This window comes from Cucumis melo, chromosome 4, assembly GCF_025177605.1.
Source record: "Cucumis melo cultivar AY chromosome 4, USDA_Cmelo_AY_1.0, whole genome shotgun sequence".
Taxonomy (NCBI): domain Eukaryota; kingdom Viridiplantae; phylum Streptophyta; class Magnoliopsida; order Cucurbitales; family Cucurbitaceae; genus Cucumis; species Cucumis melo.
In genome coordinates, this window is record NC_066860.1 from 3,058,865 (window position 1) to 3,072,529 (window position 13,665).

At 30.2% G+C, this 13,665-nt stretch overlaps 2 protein-coding genes across 3 annotated transcripts; both read left to right on the top strand.

The window, feature by feature from the left end:
- Positions 1–1,994: 1,994 nt before the first annotated feature.
- LOC103503787 (FCS-Like Zinc finger 10) lies at positions 1,995–4,757 on the top strand. 2 transcript variants are annotated; one of them, XM_008468130.3, is made up of 3 exons: positions 1,995–2,378; positions 2,955–4,094; positions 4,197–4,757. In XM_008468130.3, exons 2-3 carry the CDS (start codon positions 3,076–3,078, stop codon positions 4,348–4,350), a joined length of 1,173 nt encoding a protein of 390 aa, XP_008466352.2. In that variant the 5' UTR covers positions 1,995–2,378; positions 2,955–3,075; the 3' UTR covers positions 4,351–4,757. The 2 variants fall into 2 exon arrangements, with proteins under 2 accessions (XP_008466352.2, XP_050939610.1); XM_051083653.1 differs by having other exon boundaries at positions 2,005–4,094.
- Positions 4,758–9,911: 5,154 nt separating this feature from the next.
- LOC103503788 (glucan endo-1,3-beta-glucosidase 5) lies at positions 9,912–12,597 on the top strand. The gene is made up of 2 exons (XM_008468131.3): positions 9,912–10,809; positions 11,313–12,597. The coding sequence occupies exons 1-2, from the start codon at positions 10,460–10,462 to the stop codon at positions 12,427–12,429; spliced, it is 1,467 nt and encodes a 488-aa protein (XP_008466353.2). The 5' UTR covers positions 9,912–10,459; the 3' UTR covers positions 12,430–12,597.
- The last annotated feature ends 1,068 nt before the right edge of the window (positions 12,598–13,665 follow it).

Consider the following 13,665-nt stretch of genomic DNA (forward strand, 5'->3'; position numbering starts at 1 on the left):
AACATTTATAAAATATAGTAAATTTTATGTTTATGGATGATAAAAATATTATTATTGATATTGATAAAATAATAAATTGATAGATATTGATGAAAATTTATATCTATTAGTGACTAATCTACCATTTTTGTTATATTTTTATAGATTTGTTTTTTTCATTTTACTATGCTTAAAAATGTTTGTTAATTTAAATTAAATTATTATACAAAATATATATTTTTTGTTAGTTTCAATTTATGCTAATATATTAAAACAAAACTATTCATACTTTCCGATAAAAACCCACTAAATGACCCAAAACTCGTTAAACTTGATTTTGTCATATAATGTAAATAGTTTATTTATTTTCTATTTTTAATAATTTTCAAAATGGAACTTTTTGTAAAATATAACAAAATTTTTAAATGAACTATAAAAAAATCAATGAATTTTGATATATTTTATATATAATTTCAATATTTTGTTATTTTGAAAGTGTCTTTGTAGAAAAAATATATTATTGAAATTGATGTACGTACCAACACTTTTATTTATATAGTCAAACTTTGACGTAACAATAATATGCATAGTTTTTAAATTCACACTTAATAGGTCATTTAGATAAAAATTCAACAATTTTAGAATTTTGATCGAAGATATGTTGATCTCAAAATAAACAAAAAAAAATTAAAGTTAAAAATTAAAAATTTAATCAGTTTTCACACTTGCAAAGCAAAAATTAACACAATTAAAACCATGGTTAAAAAAAAAAGACATTGATTACTTTATTACAACGTCTTTTCTAGTATTTTTTAAAAAATATATGTCGTTTTCTCAAAGTTTCACCATTGATTCATTGTGTTCCCTTCTTTTTCAAATGTCGTTTTTGGAGTGTTAGAAGTAAATAACAAAACCATTTTAAAAATGTGTAAAAATAACAAAATTTAAAATACTATCGAGGTTGGTTAGCGATAAATCTAAAATATTGATATATTTTTATAAATGTCTAGTTTATTTTGCTATATTTAAAAGCATCATTTTTCTTTTTGAATTTTTTAAATTACATTTTTGACATCCAGGTAAGATTTGAACAAATTTTTAAAATCTATTTATTTTCTCGTGTTCAAACGAGTAAATTTACTGAAAAGGAGAAGAAAAGAAGTAAATGGTTTTCAAATATAATAAAATGAGACAAATTATTTATAAATATAGGAAAGCGTCGTTGTTTATCAATATAATAATAACAAAAGATACATTTATCAATAATAAATGATAAATATCATTTATAGACATTGGTATCTCAAAATTATTGTAAATCACATAATTATCGAAAAGATTTACAAAATATAATAACATTTCATTTATAGACACCTACACATCTATCACGTAATGTTTGGTGAAATTAGTTAATTATTATAGTCCTAAGTTATTACAATCGAGTTATAATAGTTTTTGTGTTGAGATATAGATTATTTAGTTTGGGTTACCTTGGTGTAAATTATTTTAATTTGAGAAAAAAAATAGTAAAAACAACGATAAAGAATAAAATACGATGAATATAAAATATAAAAAAAATCGTAAGACCAAAGCAAATGAGTAGTTTAAAATATGTAATTGAAACTCTTCAATAATAATCACTATCGAAGGAGTGGTTATTACGGTCTTAAATAATTCTTACGCCAAACCTCTCCGTAATAATTATAGATTCTAAAATCTTATTTATTTTGTTTATCTCATATTTTTAAAATAAAAAAAATTAGAGAAAAAATTACTAAAAAATAAAATTTATTACATTCGACTTTTTATAGATTAACAAATATTTCGTGAAAGGTTCTATTTTTGATAATTTTTGTAATATTTATAATATTTAATAATATTTTTTAGAATTTAAAATAATGATTATAAAGGAAAGAAAGAAAAAAGAAAAAGTGGATGGTGTTGATGAAGCGGTAATAATAATACATCCAAAGACAATTCTGTGGGCAAATTTAAAGTAGCTGCCATACACTGCAATTGCCACTCTATTTCTAGAGAGAGAAAACTCTTTTTTTTTTTTTTTTTCTTTTTAAATTTCTTTTTTGAAATTTTAATCCTAAAGAGAGAAAGTGAAGAATTGCTAAATGCTTGTGAGTTGTGACTGAGAGCTCTGGGAAGAGGAAGAGTATTTCACAAGCTCACTGCCTTCGCTGATTTTGAGGCATCACAAACAGAGAGAGAGAGAGAGAGAGAGAGAGAGAGAGAGAGAGAGAGAGAACAAGCAATTGCTGAACTAATTTCAGTCATACCCATTAAATTTTTTTTCCCAATTTCTTCTTCTTTTTGCATTTGGGTCTCTTTTTTTTTTTTTTTTTTTTTCTCTCTTTATTCCTATAATCTTCTCCCTCATCGGCGGAAAGGAGGTTAGTTTTCCTCTTCCTTCTTCAATGCCGTTGTTTCCCTTTTTCTTCTCCCTCTTTTTCCGATCATTTTGATGCATTTTGGGGTTTTTTTTGTGCCTGTTGTTCTTGATTTTTTGTTTGTTTTGTACTGATGTTTCTCCGATCTCTGCATGTTTAATTATTTTGTTCATTTGAGAGGATTTGAGGATTGGTTCATGGTTTTGATCGATTTCGGACTGTTTTGATTTTCATTTTCACTGTTTGCATGTTTAATTACAGATATTGGATTCTTCATCTGGATTTTTTTTTAAAAAAAGAGACCAATGAACTTTCTAGAAACTTCTCGGCCTTTTGATTCGTAGATTTCTTTGTGTTTTACCCTTTTATGACTCATTTAAACTGCTGGTGCTTCCAACCTATTTTCCTATCAAATCTGTTTGTATTTTCTTTTTCTTGGTGTTATTTGTTGGGAAAACTGGAAATCATGATTAAGATGATTATTTCTTTTATCATCATGCTGTCTGTTTCTCTCAGTTGGGTTAATTTTCCTTTCTTCTTGTTCTTCTTCCGTTGAAATATCTCATTTTCATGTTACAGGAATCAAGCTTAGCCATTGCCAGAGACAAGCATTTGCAGTGTTTGAAGGGAAAGTTGAGTAAGAGGAACAGATTGGTTCATAGAGAGAGAGATCAGTTCCTCTTTTACATCAGCTATAACAATGGCTGATTCTGGTTCTGAGTTGTGTCCTGTTCAGTCTGTTGTGTTGGGGCACAAATCCAAAAGCAACTCCTTTTTCAGTGCCCCTGGTCTCTTTGTTGGCTTAAATTTCAAAGTGGCTTCAGATTCTGATTCAGTCAGGAGTCCCACCTCTCCTTTAGAACTTAGGGTGTTTTCAAATCTTAGCAACTCCGTAGGGTCCCCTAAATCATCCCATGATGGACATAGAAGGAGCTGGGGTTGTAGTAAAGTAGGATTAGGGATTGTTGATTCTCTTGATGATGATAATAAGCTGTCTGGTAAAGCTCTTGGATCATTTGAGCGTAAGAACATCATTTTTGGACCTCAAGTGAGAACCAAGAATCAGACCCCAAATCTTCAAATTGACACAGTTTTTCCCCAGGCAGGTCCTAGATCTTTACCTAAAAATTGTCCCAATTTTCCCCCACCGCAGCTCAAAACACCGAGCTACAGCTCGGAGGTTCTCTTTGAAATTGGAGAACCATTAGAATTCAAACCTTCAAAGAAGAGTGGGGCGTGTTCCTTGGACTCGCCTCGGTTTGTTTCAGCATCTTATGGTGCAAAAGGTCGTAGCTTCTTTCATTCTACGAATCCATTTGTGAAGAAAGTGACCACGAATGGTGATTCTGAGCCTCAAGACAAAACTTTGTCTGCAGATATTTCAACCCCGGCATCTATAACGGTGCCTGTTCCTGGAATCATCGAGTCTCTTTCCGCAAGCGAAATCGAGCTTTCCGAGGATTATACCCGTGTGATATCCCACGGGGAGAATCCAAAAACCACTCACATTTTTGGTGACTGCATTTTAGAATGTCACTCTGATGATTTGAACAATTTGAACAACTTGAACAAGAATGAGATGAATGAGATAGGAGCTCCTCTATCAATTAGAAGCAGCTTGGACATTCCACCTTTGCAATGTCAACCAATTGATTTTCTAAGTTTTTGTTACTTTTGTAACAAGAAACTTGAAAGTGGGAAAGACATTTACATTTACAGGTTTGTTACAAGCACATTATGCAATTGCTTCGGTTTCCATCCATGCTTGAGATATTGTTGAAGGTTCTTTTTAATAAAATTAAATACACTATGTTTCAACAGGGGCGAGAAGGCGTTCTGCAGCTCCGACTGCCGCTATCAGGAGATCATGATTGAAGAAGAACCGGAGAAACCCATTAGCGAAATTTTCCAACATTCTTCAACATCTGGAGATGGTAAAGAAGAGATCCAAACTCATGGCACCATTTTTGAATAAACAAGTCGGTCTCCTCCACGGTGCTGATCATGACTGGTGAAATTGTGGTAACAAATGCTGCCCGGTCGTCTATTAACCAAAGAGCTGTTCTCATTTCAGCCATGGATGATCCTTTGTACATTTTGATGATGCATTTGTTTGATTTGCATTTCACATTCAGGATCTGAGTGCAGGATGAACTTACAAGACTTGTCTGTTTCCCTCCCCTCCCCTCTTTTTTTCTGAAATCCACATAAATTTGACAATTTCATTGTCAAGTCAAGCTAGTATTGGCCTTGTAGAAGAGTTCATAGGGTTGAAGCCTGCTTTTATGGCTCCCCAATCTTCTAATTTTCTGGCTTGTATCTTTTTAATGGCCAGATATTATGATGATATACTGAAAAGACTGAGCAACATATTTCTTTTTCTCTCCAAATTGAAAACACAAATAGTTGGCAATGTACAAAATTCTCCCAAATTCTGGATCACCTTGGATTATATTATATGATCTTACTTTTAAAATGAGAAAACATTACAATGCTGAATGTTACAAAAAGGGAGACAATCATTCATATTTTTACGTTTTTTTTATCTCCCAAAGTTGCTTTTATTTATTTATAATTTTGTATCAATTTGCCTAAACTTTTTAGGCCCTCTACTCAACTTACAAGTGTCGTGTTTACACGATAATTGTCTTTGGACTAGTTTGTTAATTATTTGGTTTTTGGTCGTTGGTTCGACTAATTATTGAGAACACAAAATACTAAGATAGAAACACTAAGATAGAAACGACTTAATTGTACCAAAATTTTTTAGTTAAAGATAAATGAAGTTTATTCTTTAACGTTTGAAATTTGTGTTTTATCAATTTGAAATTTGTTTTATCAATTTTCAACTTTTTAATATCTAAATGTTCAATTTTGTGTGTAGTTTTGAAAGTAGATTCTAAAAAGTTGAATATTTCATAAACTAACACATATAGATTCCAACATCAGATTTACCTTAACTAGTTTGAGGTCTACTTTTTCTTTTCAAAACTTCTATGATGTTTTTATTATTTAGTATTTTCTTTTTGAAATTTTCAAAAAATACTATCAAGTCTTCTAGAAAAAGTTTTCTTTAAAGAATAAAAAAAATTGACAAAATTATTTATAGTTTATAGAATAAAATCACTAAACCACAAGATTCATTATACTTCATTTTAATTTTTCTATTAGTATAAATATTTTGTTATATAAATTTTGAAAAATAAAGGCGTAGTAATAAATAATAATAATAATAATAATAATAAAAATGGTAATAATAATAATAAATAAATGATTCAAAATGTTATTTCTAAGTAGTCTACATTTTACCATATAGTCATCAATGAATTTTGGTTATATTTCTTTTTCACATTTTCTTTCTTGCGGTGTTGTCTCTTTCTGCGGTGCTTTAGATGTTGCAATTTGTTTTCTCAATGTTTTCATTTTGCTGTTGATTTTTGTCATTCCCTTTTCGTTAGGCGAAAGAAAAGATAGATGAAAATGAAAAGAAACCATTTTCTCTTTTTTCTTTTTACATATGAGACCGAGAATCAAATCTTTAAAGTATGAGATGGAGAATAAAATATCTAATTTTGATATTCATTGTACAAAATTTTAATTTTGAGAAGTAGCACACTTTTATGAATCTTTTTAACTGTACAAAAGTGTTCATTGAGTTATGCTCATGTTGACATTTGCATTATTCTTCGAAATATATGAATCTTTTTATTGAGCAAATATCAATTTATACCCTGAATTTGGTTGTATCAATTTAAACCCTCAACTTTCATATGTATATCTAAATAAATCGTAACGAAGGATTTAAATTATACATTTACATAAATCTAGAGTCTAAATTGATACACTTACATAAGTTTAGAGTCTAAATCGATACACTGCTAAAAATTTAGAATCTAAATTAATATAACTCACAAAATTCGATTTAAATTAATACAATTATTAGTTTAGGGTTTAAATTGATTCAAACTCCAAAGTTTAGGAGTTTAAATTGAAAATTTTCTTTTTTTTATTATATTCTCCTCTCACTCTCTCTCTTACTATTTTATTAGAAACTCTTTTCTTTTTAAATTAATGCCTTCATGATCTCCAAAGATATTCCTTAAATTGAAAATTTCCAAAACATATATTATAGGATTTTCATTGTTGCTTTATTCCCTCATTTAAAATATTAAATGTTGATCTTGTTTCTTGTTTTTTAATAAACAAACATTTTGTTTGTTTGTTTTCAATTAAATTTCACTTTTTTACCTTATTTGAAATTTCGAAAATAAGGTAATAAATAATAAAAGTTATTTTCTGTAAACTTAATTTTTAAAAATAAAAAATTAGTTCGAATAGACCATTGTTATTTGATATGTCCAATACTTTTTTTTAATTCACTTTTGGTTCTTTTTAAGTTATATTAACAAATACAATACATGAGTTTATACTTTAGCTCAACTTCGAAAAGACTCGGACTATTTTTAGTTTTTGAAAATTAAGTTTATAACCACTTTTTATGCTTCTAATTTTCTTGCTTTGTCACAAACGTTTTACCATTATTTTTCAAAAACTAAGTAAAGTTCTTAAAAACAATAAATAAATAAATAAAATTTAAATGTAAAATACTTTTAAAAAAATTAGAAAAAAATGTAGGTTTTTCGAATCATAGAGATTACTTTGAACCCAAAAAGGGAGACTAACTCCAACCATGGTTGAAGGACCAACGACAAAAAAATGATGAACCAAAACTTTAGTTGTGAAAGCAAAGAGATATACTGAAGTTCAAAATGTTCGACATCACAAAAATATCGAGATCTTAATTTGACGAAAATATCAATTTTGATAGATATTTGAAAACGTTCCTTAAAAACAAAAGTTTTTAAGAAAGTAAATTTAAATTAATAAACAAACATTCTTTTATATATCTTTTTAAACAAGGTAACATGTCTATTATTTATATTACATTACAATGATAATATTTTATTGTTTTTTTTAACGTTCCGTAATTTTGTCGAATTTACCTCTTATGTCGATATCGAATGACTATGACAATAGTCCATGAAGTGGTAACATAAAAAAGAAAAGGTGAAGAGAGAAAGAAAGTGACATGGTAAGGCTTTGTTGCTTTGGTCCCCTTTTCCAAATAGAGATTGATAGCTTTTTCTTTGCTATGCCCTTCCCATTTGCATGTGCTCTCATCATTGCATTGCCCTTCAAACAACTCCATCTTTCAACATTTTACCTTTTTCAACATTTTGAGATTCCTCAAACAAAAAACTTTGTACAAAACCAAATTTTGATTCATTAATTAATTCACACATGAAATAAAATAAAAAATAGGTTTAAATAGTCAACAAGAGTTTAACTTAGCTAACAACCTAAGTGTACTAGTAGTCATGAAATTATATAGATATTTCATCTTTTTCTTTGAAGTTTATTCAATTTTAGTTTTTGTACTTTCGATAAATTCTAAACAAAATTTTTAATACTTTTTTTTGGTTATGTTTAACATTTCTATGGTAAAATTTGAAAATATATTCACATTTTTCTTTCACAAAAGTTATTATTATTATTATTTAATAAATACGGTAAAATTAACTCTCAGGGACTAGATTTAAGAATTGTTGAAAGTATATGATTAAAATTGAATATGTTTTTAAATATAGCAAAATTAGCAAAATATTTATAAATATAACAAGATATCACCTTTTACCGACGATAGACACTAATAGACATCTATTTGTGTTTATCACCTTCAAGCGATGATACCAATGTAAATATTTTGTACATTGTTATTTTCTAGATTTCTATTAGTGTCTATCGGTATCTATTATCGATAGACAATAACATTTTGCCATATTTATAAATATTTTAAACTTTTTGGCATTTCAAACATTCACCCTTGACTAACGTTGAACAAAAAATCAAAAGTATAAGAACCATAATGATATTCCTCCAATAATCAAGTTGCACTCATTCTCGTTAGCTCCGTCTAATCACATTGAAATAAAAATAAATTAAAAACATATTTATGAGACGCACGTAAATATTTTCGATAAAAAATCACATTCAAAATATAAGTAATGAGTTTTGGGTAAGTTGATCCAATCTCCCAAAACTAAATTCATGACCTAATTAAAAGCTTCGAACTTGAATCAAAGTTAATTCTTTTAACAAATTTTATTCCAAACTCAAAACTTTGGAATAGTATCACTTAAAATATAAAAACTGATCATAAATGAGATTGTCGATTAATAATTTTAAAGTTTCATAACTTAACTAATTCAAACCTTTCGGTCGATACATAATGTTTAGAATCAATTAGGGATTGTGATTAGATATGCCAATGGTGATGTGGTGATGGCCAAGGCGTGTGTGGTGAGAAAGGGTTGCATTGGTCAGGTTTTAGTATTTCGGGCTTTTCTTTTTAGAGTGTACTAAGGTGGGCTCATAACGCAGCGGCCCGTACGTTGTCGATGGCTTCTTCTTCTTCTTCTTCTTCTTCTCTTTCGTTTTCTTTATATTATTTGTAGAAAATTATAAAGAAAATGCACCTAAGACGATGATAATAGAGTAATTATAATGGGTTATGATATTTTAATGCTTTATTAATATAAGTTTTATAACATGTACAGGTTCTTTTCTTAGGATTTTAATAAGGCTATTTTGAAATAAATCAAAATGTTGCAATTACTTGTCTATGCCACATCGATCAATGTTAGTGATAGGTACTAATTGACATTGGATTTCATCGTACATCATTAGAAAATATTTCAAGTAGTTTTTTTTTTTAATTTAAAATAAATCTCGTTGTTACGTGGATGTTCTAATGAAAGAGTAAAAGCATCATTTGTTCTCTCTCACTTCTCTCAACACAAAGCAATCATTTGCTTTTCGTCGTTTATTGATAATCTAAATTGGTTAGTTAGGTTAGCATACTCTATCGAGTCTAATCAAAAGAGTTCGACAATAGCTTACCATAAAAGCTACATTAGAAAAATGTCTCGACATAGAATTTCGTTTAAACCCCTAAAAATAAAATAAAGTAATATCAATAGAATTATTAGAATTGCACGCTCATCAATTTAAATTTTAAGGCAATCATAAAAGCATGTGTTTAATTACTTAATATCCTAAAATTCATTCTTAGAATTGATATTGAATTCGATTCATATTACAACATGCCAATTAGCATAGATAGTGGAAGATATTAGCATACATTATAACAACTAACAATAATTGTTATAGATAGCCAATTTTCATTAATTCTATCACCAATCAATTAGCAGCATTTATCGATACTTAGTCATGATTGCTGATAATCACGACGATTAGTAAGATTTTCTCAAACTCATAACATTCACTAAAAACACAAATTTCTTCCCAAATTTATGGGATAATTTGTATGAATAGAAAAAATGTCAAAATATTTTGAGAAATAGAAAAGAATAAACAATTTTGTTTTGTTTTTGTTTCTTGTTTGTGAAAAGAACACTATTCTTTCATTTTGTTTTTCTCCATGAATCAAAATGTTGTAGCCTCATTTTACAACATTTGAATTTCCAATTTCTCCACACTACAAAGTTCATGCAACGCTGATTTTTTTTTTTTTTTTTCTGTTTCAATTTGTTGATGCAAATCTCTGCCATGGAAAAACCGAAAGCAAAACGCTTTAAGATTCTTCAATTTCTCATTTTCCATTTTTCCTTTTTGATTTTCTTATCGTCCTCTATGGAGTTCGAGAATCCGAAAGTTTCTACAGTTCCGGGGGTTTCGAATTTGGATTTTCGGTATTCGAGCCTTTGATTTGCTGTTCTAAAGTTGATTCCATTATAATTTTGTTCTTTTGCAATTCTACTTTCGCTTACTTTTTCTTTATTGACGCTTGTCGTCTATATCTATGGCTGTTGTGTTTTCCCTTTTGTTGGTGTTTCCTTGTACGATAAGAAATCCGCCATTCCCCAAGTTTTCTGTTTTCATGCCCTATGTCCTACCAGTTTTTGCATCTAAGTTGCTTGTGAAAATAATTGAGCTCACCGTTTCAATTGCTTTGTGTTGTCTTCTATGGTTCTTTCTTGGAGTAATTGAAAGTGGTTTTCACTATGGAATCGTTGAAATTTGTGGTTTCTTGGAGATTTTTTCTTGTTCTGTTGCTTTCTTCAGCAGCGGTGAGTTCAGTGATTGGTATCGGAGTGAACTGGGGAACTCAGGCTACTCATCCGTTGCCGCCAGGGACGGTGGTGAAGATGCTGAAGGATAACGGGATTCAGAAGGTTAAGCTTTTTGATGCCGATCCTGTAGTTCTAAAGGCTCTTGGCAAATCGGGGATTGAAGTGATGGTGGGAATTCCAAACGATTTGCTCTACAGCTTGGCTAATAGCATCCAATCAGCTGAAAACTGGGTTGCTAAAAACTTGTCTTCTTATATTTCATCTGGCAGTGTGGATATAAGGTAAAAGACAAACAATCAACAATCTCTCTCTCATTTATCTCGTAACTTTATGTGATGGCTGAATAACTTTGTCTTTTTTTTGGCTGTTTCTTCTGATTTTGCTGCTAGAAACTACACAACTGGCTTGGGTTTTGTTCCCCGGAATGATTCTGTTTCTGTTGGAATATGTGTATTCTTATTATTTACAATTTTAGCTCTAAGGTTTAGAGAAATACGCTATATAAACTCGACTTTAGCTCCAGAATTCAAAGAATCATGCTATACAAACTCTTTGACCTAGAGGCGCATTCGACATGTGTTTTGAAATATTTCCTTCTATAATAAATTGTTTTCCTTCTGCCATAGATGTGACTAATACACTCTTAGTAAATCATAATAGTAAATCATTTAAACTTGTGTTGATTCTCTATTGATTTATGTTTTTTGTTTTATCTTTATTTGTCGATTTCTCAATGGTATTATTGGGATGGAGAATTTTGACTTGATTTTGTATGTTTTACAAGGTATGTTGCAGTTGGGAATGAACCGTTTTTGAAAACATTCAACGGAAGCTTTATAGGAACTACTTTTCCTGCTCTCCAAAATGTCCAAGCCGCCATTGTTAAGGCTGGTTTAAGCAATCGGGTAAAAGTAACAGTGCCTATGAATGCTGATGTTTATCAAACTTCCACAGGTCTCCCTTCAGGCGGCGACTTTCGTTCTGATATTCGTGACCTTATGCTCTCCATTGTCAAGTTCTTGAGCGACAGTGCATCCCCTTTTACTGTTAATATCTACCCTTTCATTAGCCTTTATGAAGATCCCAGTTTCCCAATTGACTATGCCTTCTTTGATGGTTTCTCGCATGCTTTGAACGATAATGGTCAAATCTACGAAAATGTTTTTACTGCCAACTACGATACCCTTGTTTCGTCTTTACAGAAAAATGGCTTCCCTAACATGTCCATAATCGTTGGAGAGATTGGATGGCCAACAGATGGAGATCGGAACGCGAATCTGCAGTTTGCCAAGAGATTCAGCCAAGGCTTCATTTCGCATTTTCTTTCGGGGCAAGGAACGCCAATGAGGCCTGGTCCTATCGACGTCTACTTGTTTAGTCTTATAGACGAAGATGCTAAGAGCATTCTGCCAGGCAATTTCGAAAGGCATTGGGGTCTATTTTACTATGATGGTCGACCTAAATACATGCTTCAAATGACAAACAGCACAAATGGTTTGGTACCTGCATCAAATGTCAAGTATCTTGCAAAAAAATGGTGTGTCCTTGCACCATCAGCTAGCATCGACGATCCACAAGTCGCCCCAAGTGTTAGCTACGCTTGCGAAAACGGTGATTGCACGAGCCTTGGCCTCGGGACTTCCTGCGGGACTCTGGATGCTCGCCAAAACATCTCGTATGCATTCAACTCGTACTACCAGATAAAGAATCAGTTGGCAAGTGCTTGTAAGTTTCCACATCTTTCAGTTATCACAACTCAAGATCCATCAGTTGGAAGTTGCAAGTTTATTGTGATGACTCAACCTTCTGAAGTTGCTGTCAATGAAAAATCAAAGGCTTTGAGGCATTCTGCTGAATCATTGTTGTTTTTTCTTTGTTTGTTCATTCTGGCAGTTATGTGATGAACAAAAAATACAAAACTACAGAGATTCCTTCCATCTCTTTAATATGTTTATGCAGATCGGAGTGATCTCTGAGCAGTTCAAAATTAGTAAGTTTGTATTTCAAGTTGTAATTTATATTGAAAAGTATAGTCTACCCTTTTAAAAATACATTAGTTTATTACACAATCAATCAACATTTTTGTTCCAACAAACCCAAAATGAGGTTATCAACTATTATTGACTTTACACGATGGAGGTTCGAGATTTAATTCCTTCCCCAACAATTGTTGTACTTCAAATTTTGTTTAAAGAAAATTTATGAGATTATGAATCTCGACTTTCCCATGACTTGATTTGGGCATAAGTCAAAGTTCCTTTTCTTCCTATTATTTTTTTTTGAATTAACGAGTTTAGATGAATCTCTCAATTATTTTCTAACAAAATGTGTAGAAAAACTATCAAAGAGATATTCAAATAACCCGAATAACCCAAACTTAGTTGTGATTGAGTACCTCAATTATTATTTAGGATTGAGTTAAATTGAATTTTTTATGTTTTCTGCAAGTTGATTGAGTTCAAGTTACATTTTTAAAAGGGTAATTATAATGTGTAGCAATTTTTAGAATAATTATTAAGTATGTAGCAATATTTTAAAAAAATTGCAAATATAGCAAAATTTGTCAGTGATAGGCTTCTATCGGTGATAGACTCTTATGGTTTATCAGTGATAGACCAACATTTGCTACATGGTCTATCAGTGATAGACTCCTATCATTGATAGATTTTGCTATATTTGCAATTTTTTTAAAATGTTGCTATATACTTAATTATTTTGAATATAATTGCTACATTTGCAACTATCCCTTTTTAAAAATTCAGATTGACCCAACAAACTCAACTTACATCTCTGATATTACTAAAATATGTATTACAACTTATAATACCCATACATATTATTATGAAGATTTTTTTGAAGTCTGAAATAAATATACTGAAAAAGAAAAATAAATGATATAAGTTGAAGATCTTACCATCTATTTGGATTATCTATTTGACCACCTGAATTTCCAAAAAATCTCTCTAATCGACCCAACCCAACCACTTACATTCCTATCTATCAGTGATTCGTTTGAACAAAATTGATTCCCTTCTTCTGTATATTTTGTACTATAATTTTAAAAAACCGTTTCTTTTTGAAATATTATTAATCTCATCAATAAATTTTTGAAACATTCATTTCTTTCCTTAATATTC

What these genes read in the sequence shown, in the direction of transcription:
- LOC103503787 (XM_008468130.3), top strand. Translation starts at nt 3,076, where the DNA reads ATGGCTGATTCTGGTTCTGAGTTGTGTCCTGTTCAGTCTGTTGTGTTG. An exon ending in AAAGACATTTACATTTACAG is followed by an intron (nt 4,095 to 4,196) that starts GTTTGTTACAAG and finishes ATGTTTCAACAG; the next exon opens with GGGCGAGAAGGCGTTCTGCA.
- LOC103503788 (XM_008468131.3), top strand. Translation starts at nt 10,460, where the DNA reads ATGGAATCGTTGAAATTTGTGGTTTCTTGGAGATTTTTTCTTGTTCTG. An exon ending in TCTGGCAGTGTGGATATAAG is followed by an intron (nt 10,810 to 11,312) that starts GTAAAAGACAAA and finishes ATGTTTTACAAG; the next exon opens with GTATGTTGCAGTTGGGAATG.